The 23,692-nt window shown below is 38.8% G+C and overlaps 1 protein-coding gene across 17 annotated transcripts in view; it reads left to right on the top strand.

Annotated features, from left to right (window-relative positions):
* Positions 1–23,692, top strand: part of SOX5 (SRY-box transcription factor 5) — a 644,656-nt gene that overhangs the window by 584,781 nt on the left and 36,183 nt on the right. For all 17 annotated transcript variants that reach the window (XM_030478980.1, XM_030478979.1, XM_030478981.1 and 14 more), the window contains one exon: positions 21,087–21,264. In XM_030478980.1, coding sequence (XP_030334840.1) covers positions 21,087–21,264 — 178 coding nt within the window. The remainder of the gene's footprint in view (positions 1–21,086; positions 21,265–23,692) is intronic.

Below are 23,692 nucleotides of genomic sequence, written 5' to 3'. Positions count from 1 at the left end.
GGAAATCCAAGACATTGATTTCGCTTAGCATTCCTGCTGAGAAATCCGGCGGAGTTCAGTTGTAATAAAAGAACAAGATTCTGTTCTAATGGTAATGGCGTATGACAGACATATCACTTTGTCTGTCCTCAGCACCAGAGAGGAGAATTGGAGAAAGGTCACCTGACCTGCCTGTGCTGTTGTGCGAATGCTGTACTGAGCTTTGAACTCCAGCCTGGAAGCACAATTATTTATAATACTAAATGCTAAAGAAACCTTTATAGAGCCTACAGTAATTAGAATAAAGATTATACAATAGTGCAGTGGCCTGGCTCAGAAAACTCGCTGGCAAATCCATCACAGTGGCAGAAACTGAAGCTTATGTGTTGAAACGAAACACCTTCGTTTGTGTCTGTGTGGACCTTCTTTTGCTTTTTCAAAGCTTGTTTGTGTTCAACAGCTCCAAAAGTTTACTGTGTTTGCTGATTTTAATTTAATTTTTTTAGCTGTTGTCGAGGAGTGTCTGTCTTGAGTTTCACAACCATTTTTTAGTTTTCTCTTTTTTGAATCCCCAGCAGCAATTTGGTTCTTGAAGTTAGTGCATGGTGGTCTTTCTCACTGTTACTATACATCAAACCTCCACAGATGAACAGCTAATGTCTTAGACAAGCTTTCAATAAATGCTGTTTGCTAAATCTCTATTTTCAGCCCACAGTTTGCACTAGCGCAGCTTTGGTGATACGCTCAAGTGTTTGGAGACAAGGAGACAGCCTTACCTGAGAGTGTGTCAAGCTACTGGCAAACATCTAGGTCACTTCTGAAAAGCTGTGTTTTTTTCCTTCTTGTATAGTGTTAAAGTTAGTGTGCTGCTCTTTGCAAGGATTCTTCAAAGTCAGCCTCAGCAGCAGATGGAACAACTGTTGGCTCTAGAAATGCTGAGAAGCATCAGGGGGAGTTTGCCAAGGATCATCCTTTAAATCTAGTAAGACTTGAACACATCCCTGAAACTCCTCTAAGACCTTGGCAACTCCTGTTTTGGCAAACCTTTTATCAGTGGCCCTCACCAGTGTTTGAACATTGTGCTGGGCAGACTACCCTGGCATCTTCTGTTGTCTCACTCGACTTTCAACAGATGTGACCTGGAGTAGTCAAATTCACTTCCTGGGTTTCTGTACTGTAACTTTTAGGAAACCATGAAGTAGAGATGCCATTATGCTGTGCTGCACACATTCTGTCAAGTTTTGGTTAGGAAACTGAGCTGGTGTCGTACATTCTTCCAAGAAGAAATCTGTGCCAGAAAAATTGATTTAAGAAACAGAGCTAGTGGAGCCTGTCCAAAAGAAAATGCGTGTGTCTTGCGGAAATGGATTTTAACACAGCTTCTTCTTGAGCAGTTTTAAAAACAGCCGGTATGCTAATCATACCATTCAAATTTACCAAGGCCTCCTCCACAACCCATTTGAAAGGCAACTATCTTTCAAGTTTGCCAAATTGTGCTGGATTTCCAAAGTCTGTCTTAAGCACATTTTGCCTTTGATCGTGTAAAAGCTTGCATGCTGCTCTGTTGGGTGTTCAAGGTGGTTACATGCTCCCAAGTAAGTAGGAGAGAACAGGCACAGGTGCAGATAAGGACTAGGCAGAATAACCTAACAGTCCATCTTGTGATTAACTTCAAGCCTCTTGCTCGGACAGGGCATGCAGGAGATTAAAAAAGCAATGTTACAGAGAATACATTTATCTGAACTGTGACCTATACTGTGCTACCAGAATTATCACCTGATAGATACAGTCTTCACTGACTTCAGATGAGATGCATTATACTCTTGAATAAGGACAGCTACATCAACCTCATTTGTAAATGGCCAGGGCCCTGTTCATCCTGCCTTTGTTCCTTGCTTTTTGTGTAGTACATATAAATATAGCATATAGTGCTTGCGTGATGCAATATTCTGGCCCTTTCCATGTAACCTTTCAAGTACAGTAATTCTGGAGTGAATTTTCAATGTAGCTTGTAAATGTAGCTAAATGATTCCCCATATTTAATGGAGCACAGTGCATTGTCTGTAGCATCTGCTGAAAAACAGGAGCAATTCAGTGTGAAGTGTGACAGGAGAGGATTCCTGGGCAATTTTCTTTTAACCTTGTTGTGACCTCAGCCCTAACCCTACTCACGGTTGTGTCTCCATCAATGGCAACAGCACACAGATTGTCCACATCAATTTTTTTTGTTCTTTTCAAATACTTCTGGCAGTGATGCTACTATTTGCTCAGCAGTAGCACCTGGGAGTTGTGACAAGGAAAGGAAATGTGCTGCAGACAGGCCAGAAACAGCACTAAGCAGTTGGATATACACAGATTCTCCTCAACTGCAATATCCAGACAAATATCAGTGAAAATCCTTAACTGAGGATGGTACCTTATTTCACATTATTTGATCCTCTGATCACCAAAGTAAACATTGTATTGAAAGTTTTTCGCATTGCCTATAGTCAGCAAAAGAATCACCCTTGAAACACTTAAAGCTTGGCTTTCTACCACAGCACAGATTGACCTTAAAATGGCCAGAGACTCTCCAGGGGAACTTCTTCCATTTTTGAGGAATATCTGCTGATGATGCTACAGTTGCTGCCACATGCACCACCTGTGTCTTGCATCCTGTTTATAGTATACAAAGGATAGAAAGGGACCAATAGTGAGCTTGCTCCATTCTCACCCAGGCAAGATAAGCCTGGATATGAAACTACAACTGAGTCACTGTTGACTTCCTTTCAAACTACATCTGATACCAGGGACGGAAGAAAGAAAAAGAGTCTTTGGAAATGGGAATTTTAATTCAGACATACCTGGGCTATGTTATTAGGAAAAATAAGTAAACTATTTACTACGGGGAGCTGGTTGGGGATTTTCCTCTTCCAGTCAAAACTGATGATGTGACTATACTTCCTGCTTTCACTACGAAAGCTTTCTTGACTCAGGAAAAAAATACATGGGGGGGGGGGGGGAAGGAAAAACATCTGAAGGGAAGGAGAAAGAAAAAGGCTCTAGAATAGCCTCGTAATAAGATAATTCATCTAGATGATATTTCTGATTCTACTGCAGGCAAGTTGTTGACTTGAACTTCATTGTAGGTGACTACCCTAAGCAGACCTGTTAGCTTGTGTATATTTGTCTCCCTTTCCCTCATTTTTCTCCGTTGTATGATGGCTCAGAATGGGAAAATTTATCCTGGGGAGGTCTTGGGGAAAACATTAAGCTCCATTATGTACACAGCTGCATCAGCTTGCTTGCCACATCAAGCTATGACTATCAGAGAAGCCTAGCTGATAAGTGGACATACAGGTTCCTTGTACCTCAGAGCTGCTATTTTTGAGTGTATCGAAGGAAAGTATTTTTTTTTTTCAGCTGTAAAGATGATTAGATGCATTGCTATGCAAATGCAGAAAGATACTGGTGTTCCCGCTTCATAGCACTTTTTATTAGTAATACCAAATATTTTTGGAAACATGAGCTAATTGTTCCGCACAGCACTGGGAAGTACTTCAGCAATAAAGAGAACAGCTGTGTGATAAAAAAGACTGATCATGGCTGCATACAGGTGATCAAAGGGCGTGACTGGTTGTGTTTGGTGGGGCCAAATTCTTTTCCCTGAAGAGTAGAGAAGAGGAACCTATCTGAAACTAACCCATTGCACATGTTAGGCCTCATATACTAATGGTAGTTACTGTCCTCTTTATTGGTTGAAGAGCTCAGCAGCTGCTGAACACCTATCCAAGCGACAGGAAATTAAGGCATCCTTATTTTCATTAAAGAGAGTACTGAGGTATTTAGAGTGAAGAACAAGAGTTCTTGTTAAAGTGATGTAGGGTGCACAATCCCTGCTAGAACATCAGGGCAATGTTTACAGAAAATTTGTCTGCAAGATTTGCAAGGCTCTTTTTGATATTGGAGAATTTCCAAGCTGGACACAATTCTTTATATGCCACTGATTTAAAAAAAAAAAAAAATCCTTGTAAATTAATCTATTAAGCTTTTCAGCATCAGAATAATGCTTATCATTAGAATATCATTAAATTCAAAACATTTTTCAGTGCTTGAATTTCCCAATGTCAGTGCATCAAACAGGTTAGAAATGGCTGTAAGATAATTAAGAAGTTTATAGTATGGATGCAGTGATAGTCTAGTGTGAGGCATCCCTGCCTATGGCAGGGGGGTTGGAACTAGGTGATCTTAAGGTCCTTTCCAAGCCTAACCATTCTGTGATTCTATGTGTAGAAAGCTGTAAAAAAAAAAAAAATTTAGACCTCTTCTGCCTTATTTGTGCTATGCTACTTGGTGCTATGCCACTTCTTTAGTATCCCTGTCCATTCTTAATGGAGACCCTGTAGGTAATTATAACTTTACATGGAACCCTTTTTCCTTTGCTGCTCATGCTTTTAATCCGAAACACCAAAATACGGAGTTGGTGACAGAACCTTTGAAACTATTTTCCTATCCCTTGCTCTTCTTCCTGTACATGACATCCAGGCATATGAACAATGACTTTTAAAACAATTTTCTAGAGCTCAATGGAACTAGAAATAGAGAATGTGTTTCAAACAATAAAAACTGTGTTAATAGCAGTATCTAAAAAGCAGCAGCAGTAGGGACTTGCACAGCATTCTTCCTGCCTCCCACCCCTCCCTACTTTCCTAAATATAAATTAGATACATGGAGGGGCTCCTAGGATGCTTTTTCAGATTAACTCTCCACAGTTCTGTTTCCTGATATCATGTCTCTCTGACAGGAACCTGCCTCTCCAGCAGAGTTGCCAGCAAGTCGGCCCTTGTCAGGCTCAGTTGGCACTTTTTATGATGAAACTCAGAAGAAAACATAACAAAAAGAGGGGGACCAGGGGGAAACCCTCTAAAATCTGTGATCACAAAACAAAAGCGAGATACACTTAAGCAAGACCGCTGCATTTCTGAAAGCGGGGTCTTCAGAAATCAGAGAGGGAACAACAGACACATAAAGCAAAGTGGTTATGACAAACATACCATGTATTCTTCTTAGTAGATCTCTAATGCTCCTTGCTGCTAGTGCCTTACTTACCTGGTATGAATAAATAAAATAACCACATTTTCCTAAGTGGCAAACTTAGTGGCATGGGCAGCAGGTAGTAATTTTCATTCTTTTTGGGTAAACGATCCACAGCATTGGCTTTACAGTGATAGACCAAGTTATTACACCAGGCACTCTTACTTTCAGGAAGCAGCTACTAAAGCCAGGTCCAGTTACAGAATTCCTCAGTTTTCAGGCATGCTGGCACCTGACATTTTGTTTCTGCTCTGCATCTTACTCTGTTACTTACAAATGCCTATGCATTGTCTGTTGTGGAAGCTTTTTGACAGAACTGCCCATCTAGTGTGACTTGGAACAAAGACCTTGAGTGAGAAAGAGCAGCATTTTGGAAGAAGAAACTTCTTCCAAAAGAGTCCCAAGCAAGAAAACAGTGTCACAAAGTCAAGGTTTTTTAATGCCACTGAGATAGCTGTCGAGCTGATGTTGCGAATTGGCCACACAGTTGTAAGAATAGCAGTAAAGGCGCTTTAGGAGAACGTGGAATCTGTAGCTGCATAATGAAATAGAGAAAAATTAGATGTACCTGGTTGCAGGGTTGGGGTTTTTTTTGTTGATCCTCTGCACATTTGAGTGGGCTTGATTGTGAGGAGAGTTGGAAAACATTTAGGAGGGGGTCTTTCTGCTGAGGAAGGCGAACAAACCATGAGCAGAAATACATGAAGTTCTGCTTGGGAGATAGCATTCTTCACTGGGGGTTTCCGAGTATCACAGTACTGCAAAGATGAAGGACTAATATGAGCTCTAAGTTAAATATAGATAACAAACCACCCAGTTATACCAGTATCAGATTAATTTCTAGTTTCCTTCATAATATAAAATTTCTATAAAGTAATAGAATCATCCTTTATTCCAGGGATATATTTTTTAGACTCCGAGCTGTTTGACTCTCTAAATCAAGGAATGTGTTTATTCCAGGAGCTTGTGTAAAATAATAGTATTGTAGCAATGTACCTATTTCATGGATTTGGAGACAGCTTGAATGGAGCAGAGGACTCTCATTCTACTGGGTATTTCTAGAAGGGAGACAGGTACTTCAGGTATTAAATGTTCCTTTTTGCAGCTTCATCTTAAGTGTTTGGGCATTTTGTGGCATGTGTTAATAATCAAAAGTACAGTGCATAGACTGCGCTGACAGGGCTGTCTACTGGACAGCAATGTATCCATCTTTTACCAAATGTAGAACTTCTTTTCAACACAGAAAGTGTTGAAAAATTTCTGAGGTGATTGAATCAAATTCTAATGTGATCAGTCTAGCAGCTTCCAGAAACTGCTTGCTTTGTCTGCAGCAGTGTGGTTTGCTTCCACATTACATGCTAGATTTGAAATTAGCTCCTCTTGACACATTCAGGCAGAATGCAATTCAAACTAAGCATCAAAGAAATATATTTTGCAGTAAGTATTCCTGTCCCCACAGCTGAATGATTATCATTTAACAAGGGAGCTCTACAAATTTTTTAATCTGAATCATTTTATTCTGTAATCCCTGGTAGCTGTGGATAGCTGGAGAGAAGCAACATCTAGCAGCAGAATGGAGAACAAATCTATTTTATTTTCAAATTCAAAGAGACAGTTTCTTATAGATTAGTATTAACTCTAGAGTTATATGAAGTGTTTGGCAAATATCTGACTGAAGATTCTCAGAACTACACATATGTTGTACAGAATGCAGTTTGAATTGTTTAGTGTAAAATGAACTGGTGCAAAAAAGGGTTTCAGAGAAATTATGTGGAAATCATCACTTCACACACTTTTCAAAGCAGTGTGACTACATCTTGTGATTTTATAATGGATAGCTTCCTTAAAGTCCCCAGATCCTGGAGTCATGTGAGTATGTGAGAATATTATTTAAAAAAAAAGCTTCAGGCTGTCATGGCTGGAACTTACAGATTGATGTAAATGTATCTCAAAGGCTTAGAAAACAGGTAACAAAATGAATCTGTGAGGTACTGTTTTAATCAAGTGGGATTAATTTTCAGTCTCAAGTCATAGAAGACTTCATGTTGGCAATTCTGCTACAGCATAAATATTTCTCAGCAAAATTAGACTTTTTACTGTAATATCTCTCTGTAAAAGTGCTTCAGTAGTATCCAGAGAGAACAGTCGAGAGCATCCAAAGAACAGGAGAGGCAGGCAAGCTGACAGAACAAACCATTTTGGTTTTTTATGTAATTCAACAGGTTTTAGTATATGAAACCAATTTGAGATTTTGATCTTGATCATATGCCTTTGCCCACTAATACTGCCAGACTGAATTAAAATGTGTACTTTTAGTGCTAATGAATGAGTTCAGTTTCTGTTTGTTTCAGTTTCTACATTATTCCTTGCTGCTTTTAAAGGAAAGATAAGCTAATGCCGTGACTAGTATCTGGGGGGGGAGGGAGGGAAATATTAGGAAAGAAGTCTTTTATAAAAGATTGCTTAGTATCTTGACATGTGGAGTGCATGGAGGGGAAGACCTTGTCTCTAACAGGAACACTAGAAGGAAGGCTTTTCAATTTCCAATCCTGATGTTACTGAAAGAACATAATTTTGAGTATTTCATGAGTTATTGGTGTTTCTTAAACTTTTTTGAGTGGATGTGCCAGCACCTGCTAGTAGATTTAAAATAAGGGGTCGTTTCAAAGAGCTATGTGTGTATGGAGATGTAGCACATGGGTTTGTCCAAGCTTTCAGCTGACATGCCAGGCAGTGACATGTCACGCCATGAATCAGCCACATCATGTTACGTGATTTCAAGCTAACCGAACACAACAGGAGTTACATAGTGACAAACACAACCCAACATGACATATCCATGAGAAAACTGGCACAAAAAGCTTTCTAAAGTTGAGTTTCAGGGGTACATTTATTCATCTCCAGAATGCTTCAGAGAAAACTACGAAGCATGTACTGGAAAAGGGAGCAATGTAGTGACAGAATTACTAAAGCAACTTTAATTCAGTGCACAATTAGGAAGAAAATACATATATATAACAATCCTGGAGAGTGTTTTTGTTGTGTTGGGTTCATGTGAATTTCTTTTCAAAGGTAGCTGTCTCAGGGCTGTAGTCATTCCAGGTCAGTGATTATTTTTATCTTGAGCCATGCTAAGAGCTGTATGGGCTTCAGGTTACAGCTGTAAGTTAACATATTTTGAATTTAGCAATTGGTTGCCTCAATAAATCTTGAGTCCTTCTAGTCCAAACTCTGTTGGGTTTTCTGCTTTGCTTGAAGATCAGAATGACTCCTTTTTGTGCCTATTTCCAATATTCTTAGTCTTCTCTGAAGTTATTTTCTTTCCCTTTCTGGATACTCCTATCCTAGTTTCTGATGCCCACTGAAAATAGAGTCTGCAATTAAAACTCTGGGATGAATTCATTCATCTCTGCTTATTATTCATCATAATTGTGTGAATAGCCTGTGCTTTCAACATTTGCTATAAAAGGCACAGACCTAATTTGGGGTCAGGGAAATTCAGCACATACATTTGGCTGAAAAATGCATGTCAAGTAGCATTTTGTTCATGATATCGGAGGTTAAAATGGTGTCCCATGGCTGTTTGCCCACTACATTTCATATCTGGATTTACAGTTTGTAATTTCAAAGCCTTAGAAATATCAATTTCTTTCTACTAAATGAGTCCTTCTAGTAATCTGCATCTTATAGGCAGAATGATGTGGTGGTGTAATAAATGGGAGATTCACTACTGTACCAAACAACTAGAGTTTATTGGGGCTAGTGAGTGAGGAAAACAACAGCCACATCATTTTGGCTAGCCTAATGATGAGCAAAAAGAGCAGATATTCAGAGGCCGGAAGAGCAGAACAAACTGAATAGATACTTTCTCTTCTGCCTTCATTTTAAAATGAGCAAGCTGCTCCAAGAGTGCCAGCAGTTTCATTTATGAAGTCTCACAGTATTTGGAAATGTAGAATACCTCTCTCCACGGATCCCCTCGTGTCCATTAAAGTGTGGGTAAGCACTGGAGTCTTCTCCTCGGGGGAAAGACTTAGAGCATGACCCCAGACACACCCCATTGTCCCTCTACATAAATGATGTTGGACCTTTGAGGACTTCCTCAAACCTCACGGAGGCTGGCAGGTGCCTCAAAATGTTGATAGAGATGAAGATTGCCAAACATACATACATCCATCCACATAGACCTCACGTGCACACTCACATACATGCACATACAGAGATTAATTTTGAGGATAAAAATAGTGTCACATTTGGACAGCTCTCAGGGGTTTTACTAGCATGACATTTTAAATTTCAAATGATGCAGTATGTCTTGCTACTGCTTTTCCTGCACTGTTGTTCTTCACCCCCAAATGATTACAGTTCAGTGCTGGGTGGAAGGATTCCCTTGATAGTATCATTTGGGACTCACTTTGTAAATTGCTCTGGGCTCAAACAGAGCAAAATAATGATATATAAATACATGTTATTACTGGAAAAGCGATAAAATTATCTTACGCTTACAAAGTATCCCAGTGTCTTGTCTTGATCGTAATTAACTGGTGACATACATGTTGAGTCAGTGCTCTAGGATTTGTGCCCAGAATAAGTCACAAAAACATAGCAGGTTTAGTATGGGAGAAAAGGATGAAGGGAGCTTTTTTTCCCCTCCCATTTCTCCTTCTGGATAAGATATAAAAACTGCCCAGAGCTGGCCCTGTTCAGAAATAGTGAATCAGCCTTTTGGAATTTTTTTTAAGATGTCAACTTCCCACTCGTATACTTCTGTGAAGACAAAGAATATCTTAACGTCTGTATTGAAGTCATCATTAGAATAAAAGGAGATCTGTAGACATCAGCTATAAATCGTCAAGAAATAGCTTGTGGGTAACCTTTGACACAATTGAACCTACTTGAAATGAGCTAGGGCTGGATTCATTGCCTTCAGTGAAGCTAGTAGGTGGACTAAAGGTCTCCTCTCCCTTTCCCTTTCTCTTTCCATCTCTTACAGTGTTAGTGTCTGGGAGGTGAATGTGTTCTGTCTGAGTGATGGAAATGCATTCAAATGTGTTCTTAAATAGACATTTGTTTTATGTGTGAAAAGAATAGGCCAATCTTAACACTGTGATGCTGGGGCTATTTGAAAGGTATTTTTTAAGGCAGTTGTCTTCTTTCAGCTTTACAAAAACTGGTTTAACCAATTGTTTAGGCTTGAGGAACACCATGGAGTATCTGGTGTGTGTGGATGCATGCATGTTCTACAGAATTAACAGAAAAATGGTAGATAAAAATCTGCCTAATTTTGCATAATAGATTTTTGGTGTTCTGATCTGACTTCAAATTCATGCTGAGTTTCTACAGTATAACAGAAATACTAGTTGCAGTTGTTAATTTTAATTTCTAAGATGCTAGGTTTTAAAAGGAGCTGAAAGTGTTCAGCATCTCATGGGGACAAACTATGAGCCTTGCTAATGAATCCAGCAATTAGTGGTTCATTGTGCCTGCCAGCAATTTGGCCCTGATAGCGGTCCTGATGGTGATTTCATTTTTGCTGGTGTGAATCAGGAATAAGATCTGAAGTCTATTCACCAAGGGGGGCTGAATACTTCTTCAACACTGTTCTGCTTGTAATCTGCATTCAGTACTGACAGCAGCAAATAAAAAAAAAAAAAAAAGAAACTACAATATATTTTGATTTTAATTATGATTATTATGGTTAATATGTTCATTAGGATAATTATATAATATCAGTAGTACTTATTAACTTAAAGGGTTGTAAACGGTGGTGTCCCCATGCACTTAGATAAACTGCATATGATATATATGATGTATGCCCAGTATGCATAGAAGAAACCTTTTTCATAGATGAAAGAATGTATTTTCTCCAATTTTGTAAGTAGAGAATTGAGACAAAAGAGGTGGCCTTTTACTTTCTGCAACCATTTTCACTTGTGCAAAACACTGAAGTTTATATTTGATAATATTTTATCATAACTTTGCAAAGATGTCAGTGACCATGAGCAGAAGATTGGAGAATGAGCGACTCATTCAAGTTCACAGAGGAAGTTTGTTGAAAAGTCAGGAACTGAACATAAGTCTCTTTGGCATGACCCAAGGAATCCAGAGTAAAAAAGGCATGACTATGGCTTAGGAAAAGGAACAGCCTTTCCCAACAGGTGTGCTCTCAAGTAGTTAACCCCCCGTATGTGATCATGGATGGGGTATAAACATGGAACAAATTCTTCTCCTATGAGTGCAGTACTCAGTGATGGAGCATGCATTTGCTTTGAACATTCCCTACAGGACATTAAACTCCCTCCAGTTTATGGAATTGCTGATTAGATTTCATCTTACTGCTAAAAGGAGGTGAAATGAAAAAATACCCAGCAAGACAGAGTTGTAAAATCATTTTGATTTTAGTGATCTGGGGTATTGTTAATAGCATGCAAGCATTAAAGACAGATGAGTTTTGTGTTTCCATTTGAAAAGCTATTAGTTGGAAAAACAAATTGTCAAGCAGGTCATATCTACAGTTACAAAACATATTTTGACATTTTTCTTACATGTTGTATGTATCTGTGAATAAAAACAGTACACGTTAACTTTACACTTTTTATTTGTAGTGCTGCATACGTTGCTGCCTCTCTTAGTGAAAAATCTACCTGGACTACATAGATACCCAAAGTCAGAGAAGGCACAGGTGGTTTTTTTAAAAGGAATTTCTTAGCCCACTGCCAGTTGTCCAAGCTGTTTGAAATCTCTTTTCTTTCAAGCTGTTTTGACTTGTTTCTTCTAAAGTTTTCAACAGCTGGGTTTTTTTGGTTTTGTTTTGTCTTTTTTTTTCACTCCCTGAATCTTAGAATCCATGCAGCATCTTTGCTTCTCCAGCCTGACCACAGCAGGAGGAGGGGTCCGTTGCTAATTTGTTTTGATATGGTACGCTTTGGTCTGTATTCTTTTTGAAATTAATTCCTTTTGCAGGTGTGGGGTTAGAGGTGGTGGTGTGCTCCCAGCGAAGGTGTCATCCACCACAGAGAGGAGGTGGGAGGCTTTGATCAGTGTGGCTTCTGTTTTCTTGTTGTTCATTTAAAATGTACCAGTTTGTAATGCTGTTTGGCTTTGCAGGTCCTTGTTTTATTTCCTTCCAAGTCCTTCCTCGTCCTTTCAGGTTTTGTTGTTTTCATTGCTGTTCATTCTGCTTAACATTTACTGGGGATTATTTGTTGGAAGGTAGTGACTCCAGGTTCAATTTAGGCAGCAAACAAAATTCAGTATAATGTCTATTTCCATCTTTTAAACAGCCTTGTTATGGGTGGGAGAGTGCATTATTAAGGACACGGCACCTCCTGTTTAGACTTCTGGGTTTTATTTGGACAGAATTATGTAGCAAGGATTTTTAAAAAATAAATAATCTAACCAAGACCTAAGCGACGAGGCATCATGCTTCAGAGCACAGGCCACTCCAGTTTCTACCCAGCACAAGTTCAGGGATACATGTCACAGACCAAACAACTATCTGGGTTTTTTTGCAACTTCTTCCGAAGCAGCTGGACATTTTAGGAGGTTCAGTACATTATCAAAAAAAAACCCCCAAAACATTGGTCTGAGTGGCAATTGCTCTGCTCTTCCTTATGACTCAGCTGTTTACTCTCTCTCTGAGATTAGGCAAATCATTAAGCCACTTTGTGCTTTATTCTTCCCATTTGTAAAATAAGACAAAAGCTGTCAGAGTAATTATGAGCTTTAATTAACTAATATTCCTGTGGTACACTGGAGAAGTGATTTTTTTCTCTATTGCACTTTACTACTTGCCATGTATTTCTGTGGGGGCAGTTTGGAAGAAGCATTCATTCTAGGAAGAATCCTTTCCTCTCTTGTCCCCCACAATTTTGCGATCCTCTCTAATGATTTTTACCTCACGTAAAGTGATTTGCACGGTTAAAAGCATGAAAAATCAGTTGTTGTCTTCCCCTGGAGATTTACAGTATCTGTGTCAGTCCCTGCTGACCGGTGCCTAAGTCACTCTTCCTGCTTAGCAGCTGACTTGAACCTTCCTAGAGAAGCCCTTCATTAATAGCCTTATACCAAATAAATAGGTACAAGAGTGATGTGAGAAGTACAACTGAACAATAATTATTAAAAGTAAAAAGCTAACAACAGGACCTAAGTTTGGTTTAAAATGTAGACTAGCAGAATCCCAAGTGGCTAGTTTCTCTGCACTGGTTCGCATTTTATCTTTATTCAACATGGACCCTTCTCATTTCAGGCCAAACTTGGCAGGATTTGCTCAGAACAAGCTTCATGGGAGTTTTTTTTAAATGAGGCTACTGAGTTAAATTTTCACTCACTCAGAGATGCAGAATGAGAAGGAGCTTTTTCATTATGAGGTGCAAGCAAATGCTAAAAACTCTTTGTTCCTGTGGTTTTGTTTCATGCTGTACTGAAAATTCGCATACTGGGTCCTAAGCAGTGTGCGAGCAACTCTTACTGATGCTTGTTTCAGTCTAACAGAAGAGCAAATGCCCAAACAGTGGAATGATGGAAATAGGATAAGTCAGTTACTTTGGTATAAGTGAAAACGAATGTCTGAATTTTGGATCTGGGTTGGGATAAGAATCCATAAGTTGTCAGGTTTCCCTAGAGGTTGGTGTGACTGAAAACTCATGATCAAGCAAAAATAGCCTAGAAATCTCATAGCAGCCGCTTTCCTCAAAACACACTGTGCTATTTGTCTGTGGAGATTACCAGGAGACTTCACAAGGATGGTGGGCGTTTTGGCAGTCCAAAGCCAGCCAGAAGCTGCAAGTATGGTTTGGAGGATGCTTCTCTGAGGATTTGTGAAACTAAATGAATGAATTTTGGGTAAACACATACCAGTCTGCTCATTTTGCTAAGCTGCATGCCCATGTGTATTGTGTTGGCCAAACATACTGCCTTGTGCTCCATGAAACCCCAAAGGGCTAGATCCCAGTGCAGCACTTGTCTTTCCTGAAGACTTTTGAAGAGTTGCTTTTAGGGGTCTGTGTGCGGAGGTCTGCCCAGTTGCTGCACAAAATTAAAGCTTTTGCCCCAGGCCATCATTGGATGTAGGCTTCGAGGAGGAGTTATGTAGCTGTCTTCACAGACAACCACTTCTAGGCTGTCCTGCAGCTGAAACAGCCCACGCCCTTCCATGTCTGTGCTAGCTGGGGGACTAAAACGATCCTGACTTGTTTGGCATTTGGTCCCTCTGTTATTTCAGCATCTGTATTCTGTGGCTCTCAGAATAGAGCAATACTACATAGTAAGCGCTGTGCCCCAGATAAAAAGGTTGTGGAGAGCAGGGTAAGGCATCCAGCTCCTAGGGCCTTCCGTGTTTATAGACAGGTTGTGCATGCTCCTCTTTTGTTCTTCCTATATGTGTTTGTGAATCCTGTGTACAATTTTGGGAAACAACAGTGCTAAATACAAAGGGAAAACCACCCAGCAGCTCTCTTATTTTACTGTGACAACATGTAGACTAGACAAAATCAAAGCTTGGGGTTTCCAGGGCAGCAAATTAGTCTTTGTAACTGAAGCCTTCTTTCCTGGCAGCTAGGTTTCCTGTAAATAAAAATGAAAGGGGGAGATGTTAGGGATCTTTCTGAAAGGACAAAGTCCCAAGAGAATATCTGCACTGAGAGCCCCTAGTGTTGTAAAAATTGGGGAATAGTGTTGTTGGGGAAAAATCCTGTCTGTCCCTGGTACTACAAAACAGTTTAAGTTGGTGTGTTCCTGCACCACTCTTCCTCATGAACAGTAATGGCGACACTGCAAGAATACTCCCAGTGCGTAAATCCGCATTTGGGAGTAATTTATTCGTTGAGTACTCCCCTAAAAGAAGTGAATGAGAGAACAAAAAGAATATTTGTCACAAATATAAAGCAGCTCAGTTCCCCCCTTTGAGTCCCATGAATAAGAGTATTTGCACAATATTGGTAAAGCCTGGAAGTACTAACTTTGGTTGGGTAACATGCGCTGAGTCCAGAAAGTATCTGCCTTCTGAGAGCAACACATTCAGGAGAAGATACTGAGCAAAGCAACGCCATAAAAAAATCTGCTCTGAGTATAGATAGAAAGCCAGATTGAGACGTTTCTGCAGCTATCACAGAAAGAAACGTCTGTGCACTTTGCAGTATCAAGAAAGAAGACACTTCTTCCTAATATTCGCCCTTTGCCTTGTCTTTGGTGCCTTTTCTTTTCCTTTCTAACTAGTCTATTTGTACCTTCTCATGCAAAAAAAAAAAAAAAAAAAGTTTGTACCTTTTGGTGCAAAAACTCATGGGTGAGAGTAGGACAAACTGACTTCTTTGAACTTGAAGAATAATTCTGTTGTGTTTATTATCATATCATAAGCAAGATGCCTGTTTTTATGTCTTCATCTCTTTTTCTACGTAGTTAGAGAAATTTTCACCTTTGCAGGAAGGGACACATTATTCTTAATCAAAACTTGAGAATGTGGCAGGAGGAGGTACAGCTGCAGATGAGCATTATCTAATTCACCCATCCTGTCATGTGAACATCCCTGCTTAATTTAATACAATTATTTCATCAGTGAGGATAATATCAGCAGCATGATTCATTTATACAACATGTTTCACAACTGCCTTTACCTCTCAGCTTCTTATTATCACTACTGGTAATTTCACCATGAGTGGCTTGAGAGGAAGGGGAGGGGATGTGAAGGAAGCTGCCAGTATCTTTGTCAGCATGGACAACTGTAGTCTTAAGGGACAGTGATGCCAAAGGATTTTCTTTGCATATATGCTGTTGCACCTCAGTTTCTGATATATTTTGATTAGGCATCTCTGGATAAGCACAAGACTGAATGGATAAGCCACTGACTGGCTGCATTGTTCAGTGGGCAACAATAGCATCATTGTCTTCTGCCCAGACATGCCAGTAAGTGCTCCATATTTTGCATTTCTGTTGAAACTAAGATCTCCATGGAACAGAACCAGGATGGGGGAAGGAGGCTTTGTTTCTGGTAAGACGGCAGAGACATTGTTTCAGAAAATCCCTCTCTGGCTTCTCATTTCTAACTCATTTGGCTGTAATTTGTACTGTCAAGGTCATTTAAATAGGCAGCAAGACGTGGCAAATGTGTTCCCAGAGGTCATGAAAAGCCTCTTTAGTACAGCATGCTAGGCTGTGCTTATGCCAGGTCATTTAAGCACATTTGTATTGCCAGTCAGATGATACACAGAGTAGTTCATGATTTTGTGATAAACCGTGCAACCTGGACCTTCAGTGTGTGCCACAGTGGGATACAGCGCTTGGATTTAAATGACAGTACAATAATTCAGTAACTGTAGTTTAATAGTATACTAATCTTTAAAATATGTGAAAAGAAGTGAGATTATGAAATCCAAATGAATTGTCTGGGTTCTTCCCCACCATACCTCCTTTTTTTCCTTTCTCTGAGACTGGTTCATTCATCTGGGCTATCAGTCTTTTATTCAGCTTCTGGTGTTGAAATAGTGCCATTTTTAATAAACGGTTTAGAAAGATTCTCAAAATCAGATTTTATTCTCTTCTTTTTCCATATCCCTTCTCCTTAGAGATAAATTAACCTTTTATCTTAGGAAGTAAATAGAGACAGCATGATTGAAAGATTAGAAAAGACACTATTTCAGCCAACTATTTGCACCATTGGCAGTGGTGAGTCAGAATTCCTGGGTCTGTTTGAAACTCTGCTACTATGTTACTGTGTGACTGTGACCACATCCTTTCCTTTTCTCTCTCTTTCATTTTTTCCTCCCATATTAATAAGCACTTTGTGTTTACCTAGCATTTTACCTTTTCAAAGGACCATACAAACCTTATAAAAGCAGTATGATGCACACTCAACTTATCAGCGTATGTAAGTGTTGCTTCTCAGGCACTTATACTTGGAGATTTCCAGGGTCCGATGCTTAAATATCAGAGCTCGAAGTTACACAAATCCAGATTAAGTGAAGCTACAAAATATGGCTCTTGAGGATTTTGTTTACTGCCCAAATTCTGGTGTCGATGAAGGGTTCTTCTTTCTTCCCTTGTATGTCTAAAGATCAGCTGGAAAAAGAAAAATCTAGAGCAAATCAAGGATTTAAAGTTCCCTGAGCTCCAGAGTTTTGGTTAGTGACAGTCTTCCAATCCTGGGAAGCAAACCACCAGCTCTCACTAAAATAGTGTCTGTTCTGACATTGCTCTGATACAGGGGATGGGGAAACGCTTTACCAATGCCTTGCTCTTACTGTGGGTACTTCGGTGTAGCCCTTCGTCATGTGTTTTCACTTATGCTTTGTTCTCTAAATTTATTTCTTTTGTGTGTGTTTTGTTTTGCTAGACAAATGCGCTACTTTAAAGGAAACATTTCATAACCTTTAATCAAGATCATATTTTACTTTCACCACATCTGTGTTTATATTATTACAAGCCTTTTGGGTCTTAACATCCTCTGGTCTAAGCATTAATCGTTTTGGCTGATATATAAATAAATGTTTGACTTTGTTTAACTCTTTAAAAAATACTGGCTTGAAAAAAATCACCCTTATCAATGGCATCTTAGAATAACTGCATGTCATAAAAAAGGCAGAGACCAATCAATACTGACCTCTCTCTAACAAAACCTAAATGCAGGGAGCAGGTCTAGATTCTGTGATTCCATTGTATAAAATCGAATCTCTTGGCTGTTGAAAGACAACCATCTACCTGGAGTGAACAAGCTACATCTATTTTCTCTTTTTATTACTCTTATTTACACTAGCTGTCATGCTGCACTTATACACAGCCTTGATATAATTGAGAGTGAAGCCTGCTAATCTATAATGTGGCAGAATGTCAGCTGGGAGATTTTATAGTTAAAAATAAAGGAAGGGCAGCACCTTCTTCTCATGGTTATGCAGACCCAAATCAATAATGAAGACAGTACAGCTCTTAATTTAAACTGGAAGAGCAGAGAATTTTGAATTTATGTCTGAAGGTAGGAAAAAGAATAAAATGGCTCACTGAGTATAGGAGTGGAGATCCTAACAGTCATCGTCACACTTATCACAATTGTATATTATTACCTGTCTCCCAGATATTTTTTAGACTCCCACGGAATAAATCAGTGTAGTTCCACTGTGGTAAAGGAAATTACTTAAATTATTATTAACTCATGATCCAACGTAGGATTTCTAAACTCTCTGACTGAATTTTTAATGTATTTGACTTCCAGCAAGGATTTGAGAATGCTCTTTGAAATACCAGAAGTAAAAATGTTACAAAGACCAAACAGTGAAGTAATATCATTTTGTAAATACATGTAATAGCTGAAAATTGTTTACTTATCCTCCTTTATGAGAAACAAGCTTCTGTGACCTCTGATTAATTTACCATTAGCCTGAACATACAATGAAAGTGAATGAAGGGGCAATTTGGAATGACATTTATCAGCTCTGAAACTGTTGACTTCTGTTATTTCCACAAGGCCTTATACTTCTTGGCTCCAGAGAAGGCTGTGCTGACTTGAATGAAGAAGAGCATTCTTACTACCAAGAATAGTTACAGCACAGACAGCTCCATTGCTAGATGCCTGCGATGGGAGAAAAACACCTCCCTCATTTTTAACTTGCATTAAATGAGACCAAAACTACTGTTCTGTAGTGGACTTGCACAAGACCTTGCTTTCACACCAGGCTTAAAGGGAACTGAAGAACTGAGGAAAGGGAGAAGGAGCTAGAAAAGGGCAGGAAATAAACTTTATAGGGACAGGATAGCCAAAGGATTGAGTCAAAAGGACAAGAATGAAAAAACCCTTTCAGCATGAGGATGCAGATTGGAGTCAAAGCTGCCTTTGCAGCGAGGGAGAGCCATTCCCATCAGGGGCTGGTTGCTGCTCTGTATGAGCTGAAGTGCTGCTCTTGGTCAGATTTCCAGTGGCCAGAGAGCACATTGCAGCTTTTAGTACCATATCTGAAACTAATCATTCCCTTTTGTTGAGACTTACAACAGAGATCAAGAATTGAATATGCATGGAAACTAACCCCTCTTGGATTGAGCCAAAACAAGTCTGTGGGCAGGTTTGCTTTGCTTCTGATGTTGTCTTCCAAACAGATGACTTCGCTCTTCAGGGATCCTTTTTTGGCACAGGGTTGCTGTGATTGGTTGGTTGGCTAATTTGTACTTACATTTTTATGCCACTATCTCAGTATTGACTTTACAACACTACCATTGCACTGTTGTGGGATTTTATTTTTTTTTAATTGAAATTGGTGGAACAGCAGAGCAAGTCTCCTTCCATTTGACTAGTAGGTTAATCTGTTTAATTCTAATACAGATGGATTTATAAATTCTTTCTATAAAGTAACGAATACCTTCATAAAATGTCAAATGCTGATTGAACTGGGTGACATTTTTAACCCTGAGTCCTAAGTCTCCTAGAAGATAACAGAACTGCCTTTTAGGTGCCTAAGTTGCTTCTGAGAATACAGAATTAAGGCTCCTAAGACAATTTTAAGCATTAATTTTTTTGCCCCTTTATTTTATGCACGAGTTGCATCTAGGACAGTTTAAATACCTCTTTAAGGATGACAGCTTTGTCCATGGTGTCTCTGTTGTATTTGTCTGCTAAGCTTTAATTTATTTTTAGCTGTGACTATTACAAAACTGTAGAAATAATCAAATATAACAAAAGTGCTTTGCTTGGAGCTTGCTTCTTCAAGGTAATAGAAAAGTTATATGACAGTGCTTTGCAGAATTGTCCTGTGTTTGGAGACGTACATCTACATCATACTTCCACAAGCGAGAGGCAACTATAAAATTCCTTCTTTACTGCAGCACACCACCCTCTGTGGAAAGGAATCAGTATTATATGATAGTAGTTACAGATACCTTAGTGGTAACAGTAAAACACTCAAACATTATGAGTCTAATTCCAGTCAGCTTTGCATTGCTGTAAGTCAAGAATAATTCTATAAAACTGAATGTACTTACAACTCGGGGAGATCAGAATCAGATTCTTTGGTGTCTAGAGTTGAAACCCAGTTGCATGATGCAACACTTGCTGTAGCTGAAGGATGGCTTTCCTAAGTCACACTGTCAGAGGAGAGCTAAGCTAATATGCGATGGTTGGATCTAATACCATATCCATTTAAAAGTCAGTTAAAATCACTTCTAAAATATCCTTCTTGTTGAAAAGCTTTTTCTCCTTTCCCTGGTTTTTTGTTTGGTTTGGTTTGGGGGGGTTGTTTTGGGTTTGGGTTTTTTTTCTCTTACTGTATTTTATTTTGTTCAAACAAAAGTACTTGAGTTAGAATTTAATGTCTTTTATAGCCCTGTCTGTTACTGTGTGTAATCAAGCCAGGCTTAGGAATAATTCCAGTTACCCTGCAAAAAATGTCACCCAATTTTCCTATTTTTGCGTAGTAATAATTACCTAAATATTTAAGTCCAGCTCCAGAGAATATGAAGAAACCTAGGGACTTATGCAGAATCATCAAGATGTTGTTTCAAATTTTGTGGAATGAAAGGGCAGGTTCTTCCTGCTTTCTTGTTGTAGTGGAAGAGAAGTATTTATTTCCTGTGATATTTTTGTGCTTGGAATTCTAAGCCTGGGAAGTTCAGAGGAAAGCACCCATTCGCTTAAACACATTTGCCCAATTTGAGTGGTGGTGGTTGAATTTTAAGTGAAAATGCTCTTCAGGTCTTATTTAATTAATCCATATCAAGTTTAAAATAAAATAACAAAAATATAACCTTACAGTTGCTCTTTATTTTCATCATAGAAGCATATATCTTGTTGATGTGAATAATTTCTTCAGAGACAATTCTTACATATGAACTGCAAATGGAAGATGTTCTCTGATCATGTCAAGCTAACTTTCCAGTTTATCAGTCACTTCAGTTCCAAACTAGAATGACAAGATGATACCACATTTGATCTTAGTATATATCATACAACCTTTCAGGTTTAGAAGTTCATATGAGCTAAAAACAACTGTCTTTGCTTGGATGGTGTTGTGCCAACAGCAGTTTTTTCATAACGTTTTTTTCTCTTCTGCTTGTTGTAGGATGAAGTGGCCCAGCCTCTGAACCTTTCAGCCAAACCCAAGACATCTGATGGCAAGTCTCCCACATCGCCCACCTCTCCTCATATGCCAACTCTGAGAATAAATAGCGGGGCCAGTTCACTAAAGTCCTCCGTGCCAGCAGCATTAGCTAGTCCTTCAGCCAGAGCTAACACAATAGGTAAGCTCAGTTTCATTTGTCCCTCTTCATAACAATAGGTGTTAATGGAAAGTGGGTGTTTATCAGCCAGTGGCAGACAGTGGTCTATGAGCTGTCACGGGTTGACCATAATACTACATTTGTTGATGTCAGTGGAGAAACTCCCACAGATTTACCATTTCAGGAGTATCTAAACTTTTACAGACTCAGAAAACAAAAACCTTTTTTATTTCAGATACTGCTTTATCAATAAAAGTGAATAAATTCTGTTTGTTTCAAGGCATATATGAAAGACAGTGACCTATCTAATGGTGGGCATTAAAGACCTGTGATATTGTCCTATGCCATCTAAAAGTGATGGATAAATTTAAAAAAAAAAAAAGTCCCTTTAAGTTAAAAGTCTACATATGCAAATACATCTTTACAAAATTACAGGTTTAATCCTGAGTCTGCTAAAAAGCTGCATGGAGCATTATTTCACTTTAATAAATAAAACAATCACCAGATTCGATGTATCTTGCAAAAATTCTTGACTGGCTGTTTTTAACATCGTTCAGAAAATAGTGTTAATTCTTTCTCCTGCCAAAATCACCCCTTTGCCTAAAGATCATCTAAATAATAAGTCTTCGTGATTTTGCAAGTCTGATGTGTTAAAGGGACTGCTCTTTGTGTGTATAAGTAAAATGTGTGCACACCCCATTTGTCATCCGTGTAACAAAAATTTTATTCCATGAAGTGATTGAATATGACCTCAATTAAGATTTCAGCATGTAAATCAAGCTCTATATAGGGAATTAAGTAAGGTAGGTAGTTCTAATTGGTTTGCTACTCTGTGTCTTATTGCTCCTAAAGCATCTCCTGCTGGCCACTTTCAGGGATGGCCCAAAAAATGAAAGAAGCCATAGGTCAAACCTGTCAGAAGCCGTTTCTGTGAAATCTCAGTGCTACATAGTAAAATCTTTTTGTGTCTTTATGGGTCTCTCCCAAGCTCATTGTAGTCCATATTCTACCTACATAGACACCAGGAAGAACCATAGTTACGTCCAAAGATCGGAACAGATCTAGCTCCCACTGAATTACCATCCCACTCTGCATACATGATTATTGCTAATGTTGATGAGAGTTATGTATATCAGACAGAGAATATGCTTCTGTGCCTAGTAGAAAAGAAAATAACTTTATTTGGTATGACATGTTACAATTATATAAATGTTTTGTAAATATCACATTGTTAATTGTTAATGTATGTATTATTATTAACCCTACACTCTTTAGCTGTGGAAGGTAATAATATATTTTATCTTTAATCTGCTTGGCCCTGCTGCTCTCCATGTACAATGCATCGAGTTGCAATTTTTTTCATATTAATTTTTTTGTCCTTAGTAGAGTGAGCATCAAATTTAGATGCTAAACATCTAAATGTGATGCTCACTAACACATTTAGTTAAACATCTGACCTGCATCTCAGTGGCAGGACATCTCTTATTCTCTCCTCTCCAATTTTCTTCGCTTACACACCTGATATTTTTCATAGGTTTGAGACCCCTGCAATTTACTTCTTTTAACAAGATGCAGATTTTGAAATGCTGTACCTGTAATGAGTGATAATGTAATTGGATAAAAGCTGTGAGGATGAATGGAGCTTTAAAGGTCACTCTTGTAAGAAGAATTAATGTGTTATACCATTAATAAACCATGGAAAACTGTGGAGCAAAAGATAACATACTTAAGTTATTGTTAATGACACAGAGTTCACTGCTGTATATCTCTCAGCTACAAATATAGAAAGTGACTTTTTGAGGTTGCTGAGCAATATCATAGTGCATACTGTATATGTAAGATAAGCAGTCTTTAACTGGTGCAGGGGCTGGACGGACATAGCCTACTTTTAACAAAGGTTTATTCTTTAGTAGAGGACTACAAGAATGAAAGACTGGTGAACACTCTACAAAGTCTTTTCCTGCTAACTGCTAGGTCAGATCCAACCAAAGTTACAGCAAGTGAAACTCATTACCATGTTGAAACCATTTAGTGATCTTAAGAAAGTGAGCATGAAATTTCAAGTCACCTTCTAGTAGGAGCTATGCCACACACACACACAAAAAAAAGAAGATTGATAGGATTTTATCAAAGGTAATAAAGTACTAAAAATGATAGAGCAACTGTATCACTTTTTTATCTTGAGAGATTAATCTCTCTACAAAAAGTCACTGGGAAACATGCAGTCATTTGCCATACAGTTGCTTCCACCATTTGAATGATCGGAGCTGTCAGCACAAGGCACAGGTTGTCTGTCCTAGCTGTGCACAGCCCACCTTGCTGGGGTGCAGCTGAGCTGTCACTTTTCACCACCGCTAACTTCAAATTAAAACTTCTCTGAAAGCAGTTCTTCAGGCTGCTTGGATCCCATGGCATGAGAAATGCTCATGTATTGTTCAGTTATTTTTGG

This window comes from Strigops habroptila, chromosome 3 (genome assembly GCF_004027225.2).
Source record: "Strigops habroptila isolate Jane chromosome 3, bStrHab1.2.pri, whole genome shotgun sequence".
Lineage (NCBI taxonomy): Eukaryota > Metazoa > Chordata > Aves > Psittaciformes > Psittacidae > Strigops > Strigops habroptila.
This window is presented reverse-complemented; position numbering and strand designations above follow the sequence as displayed.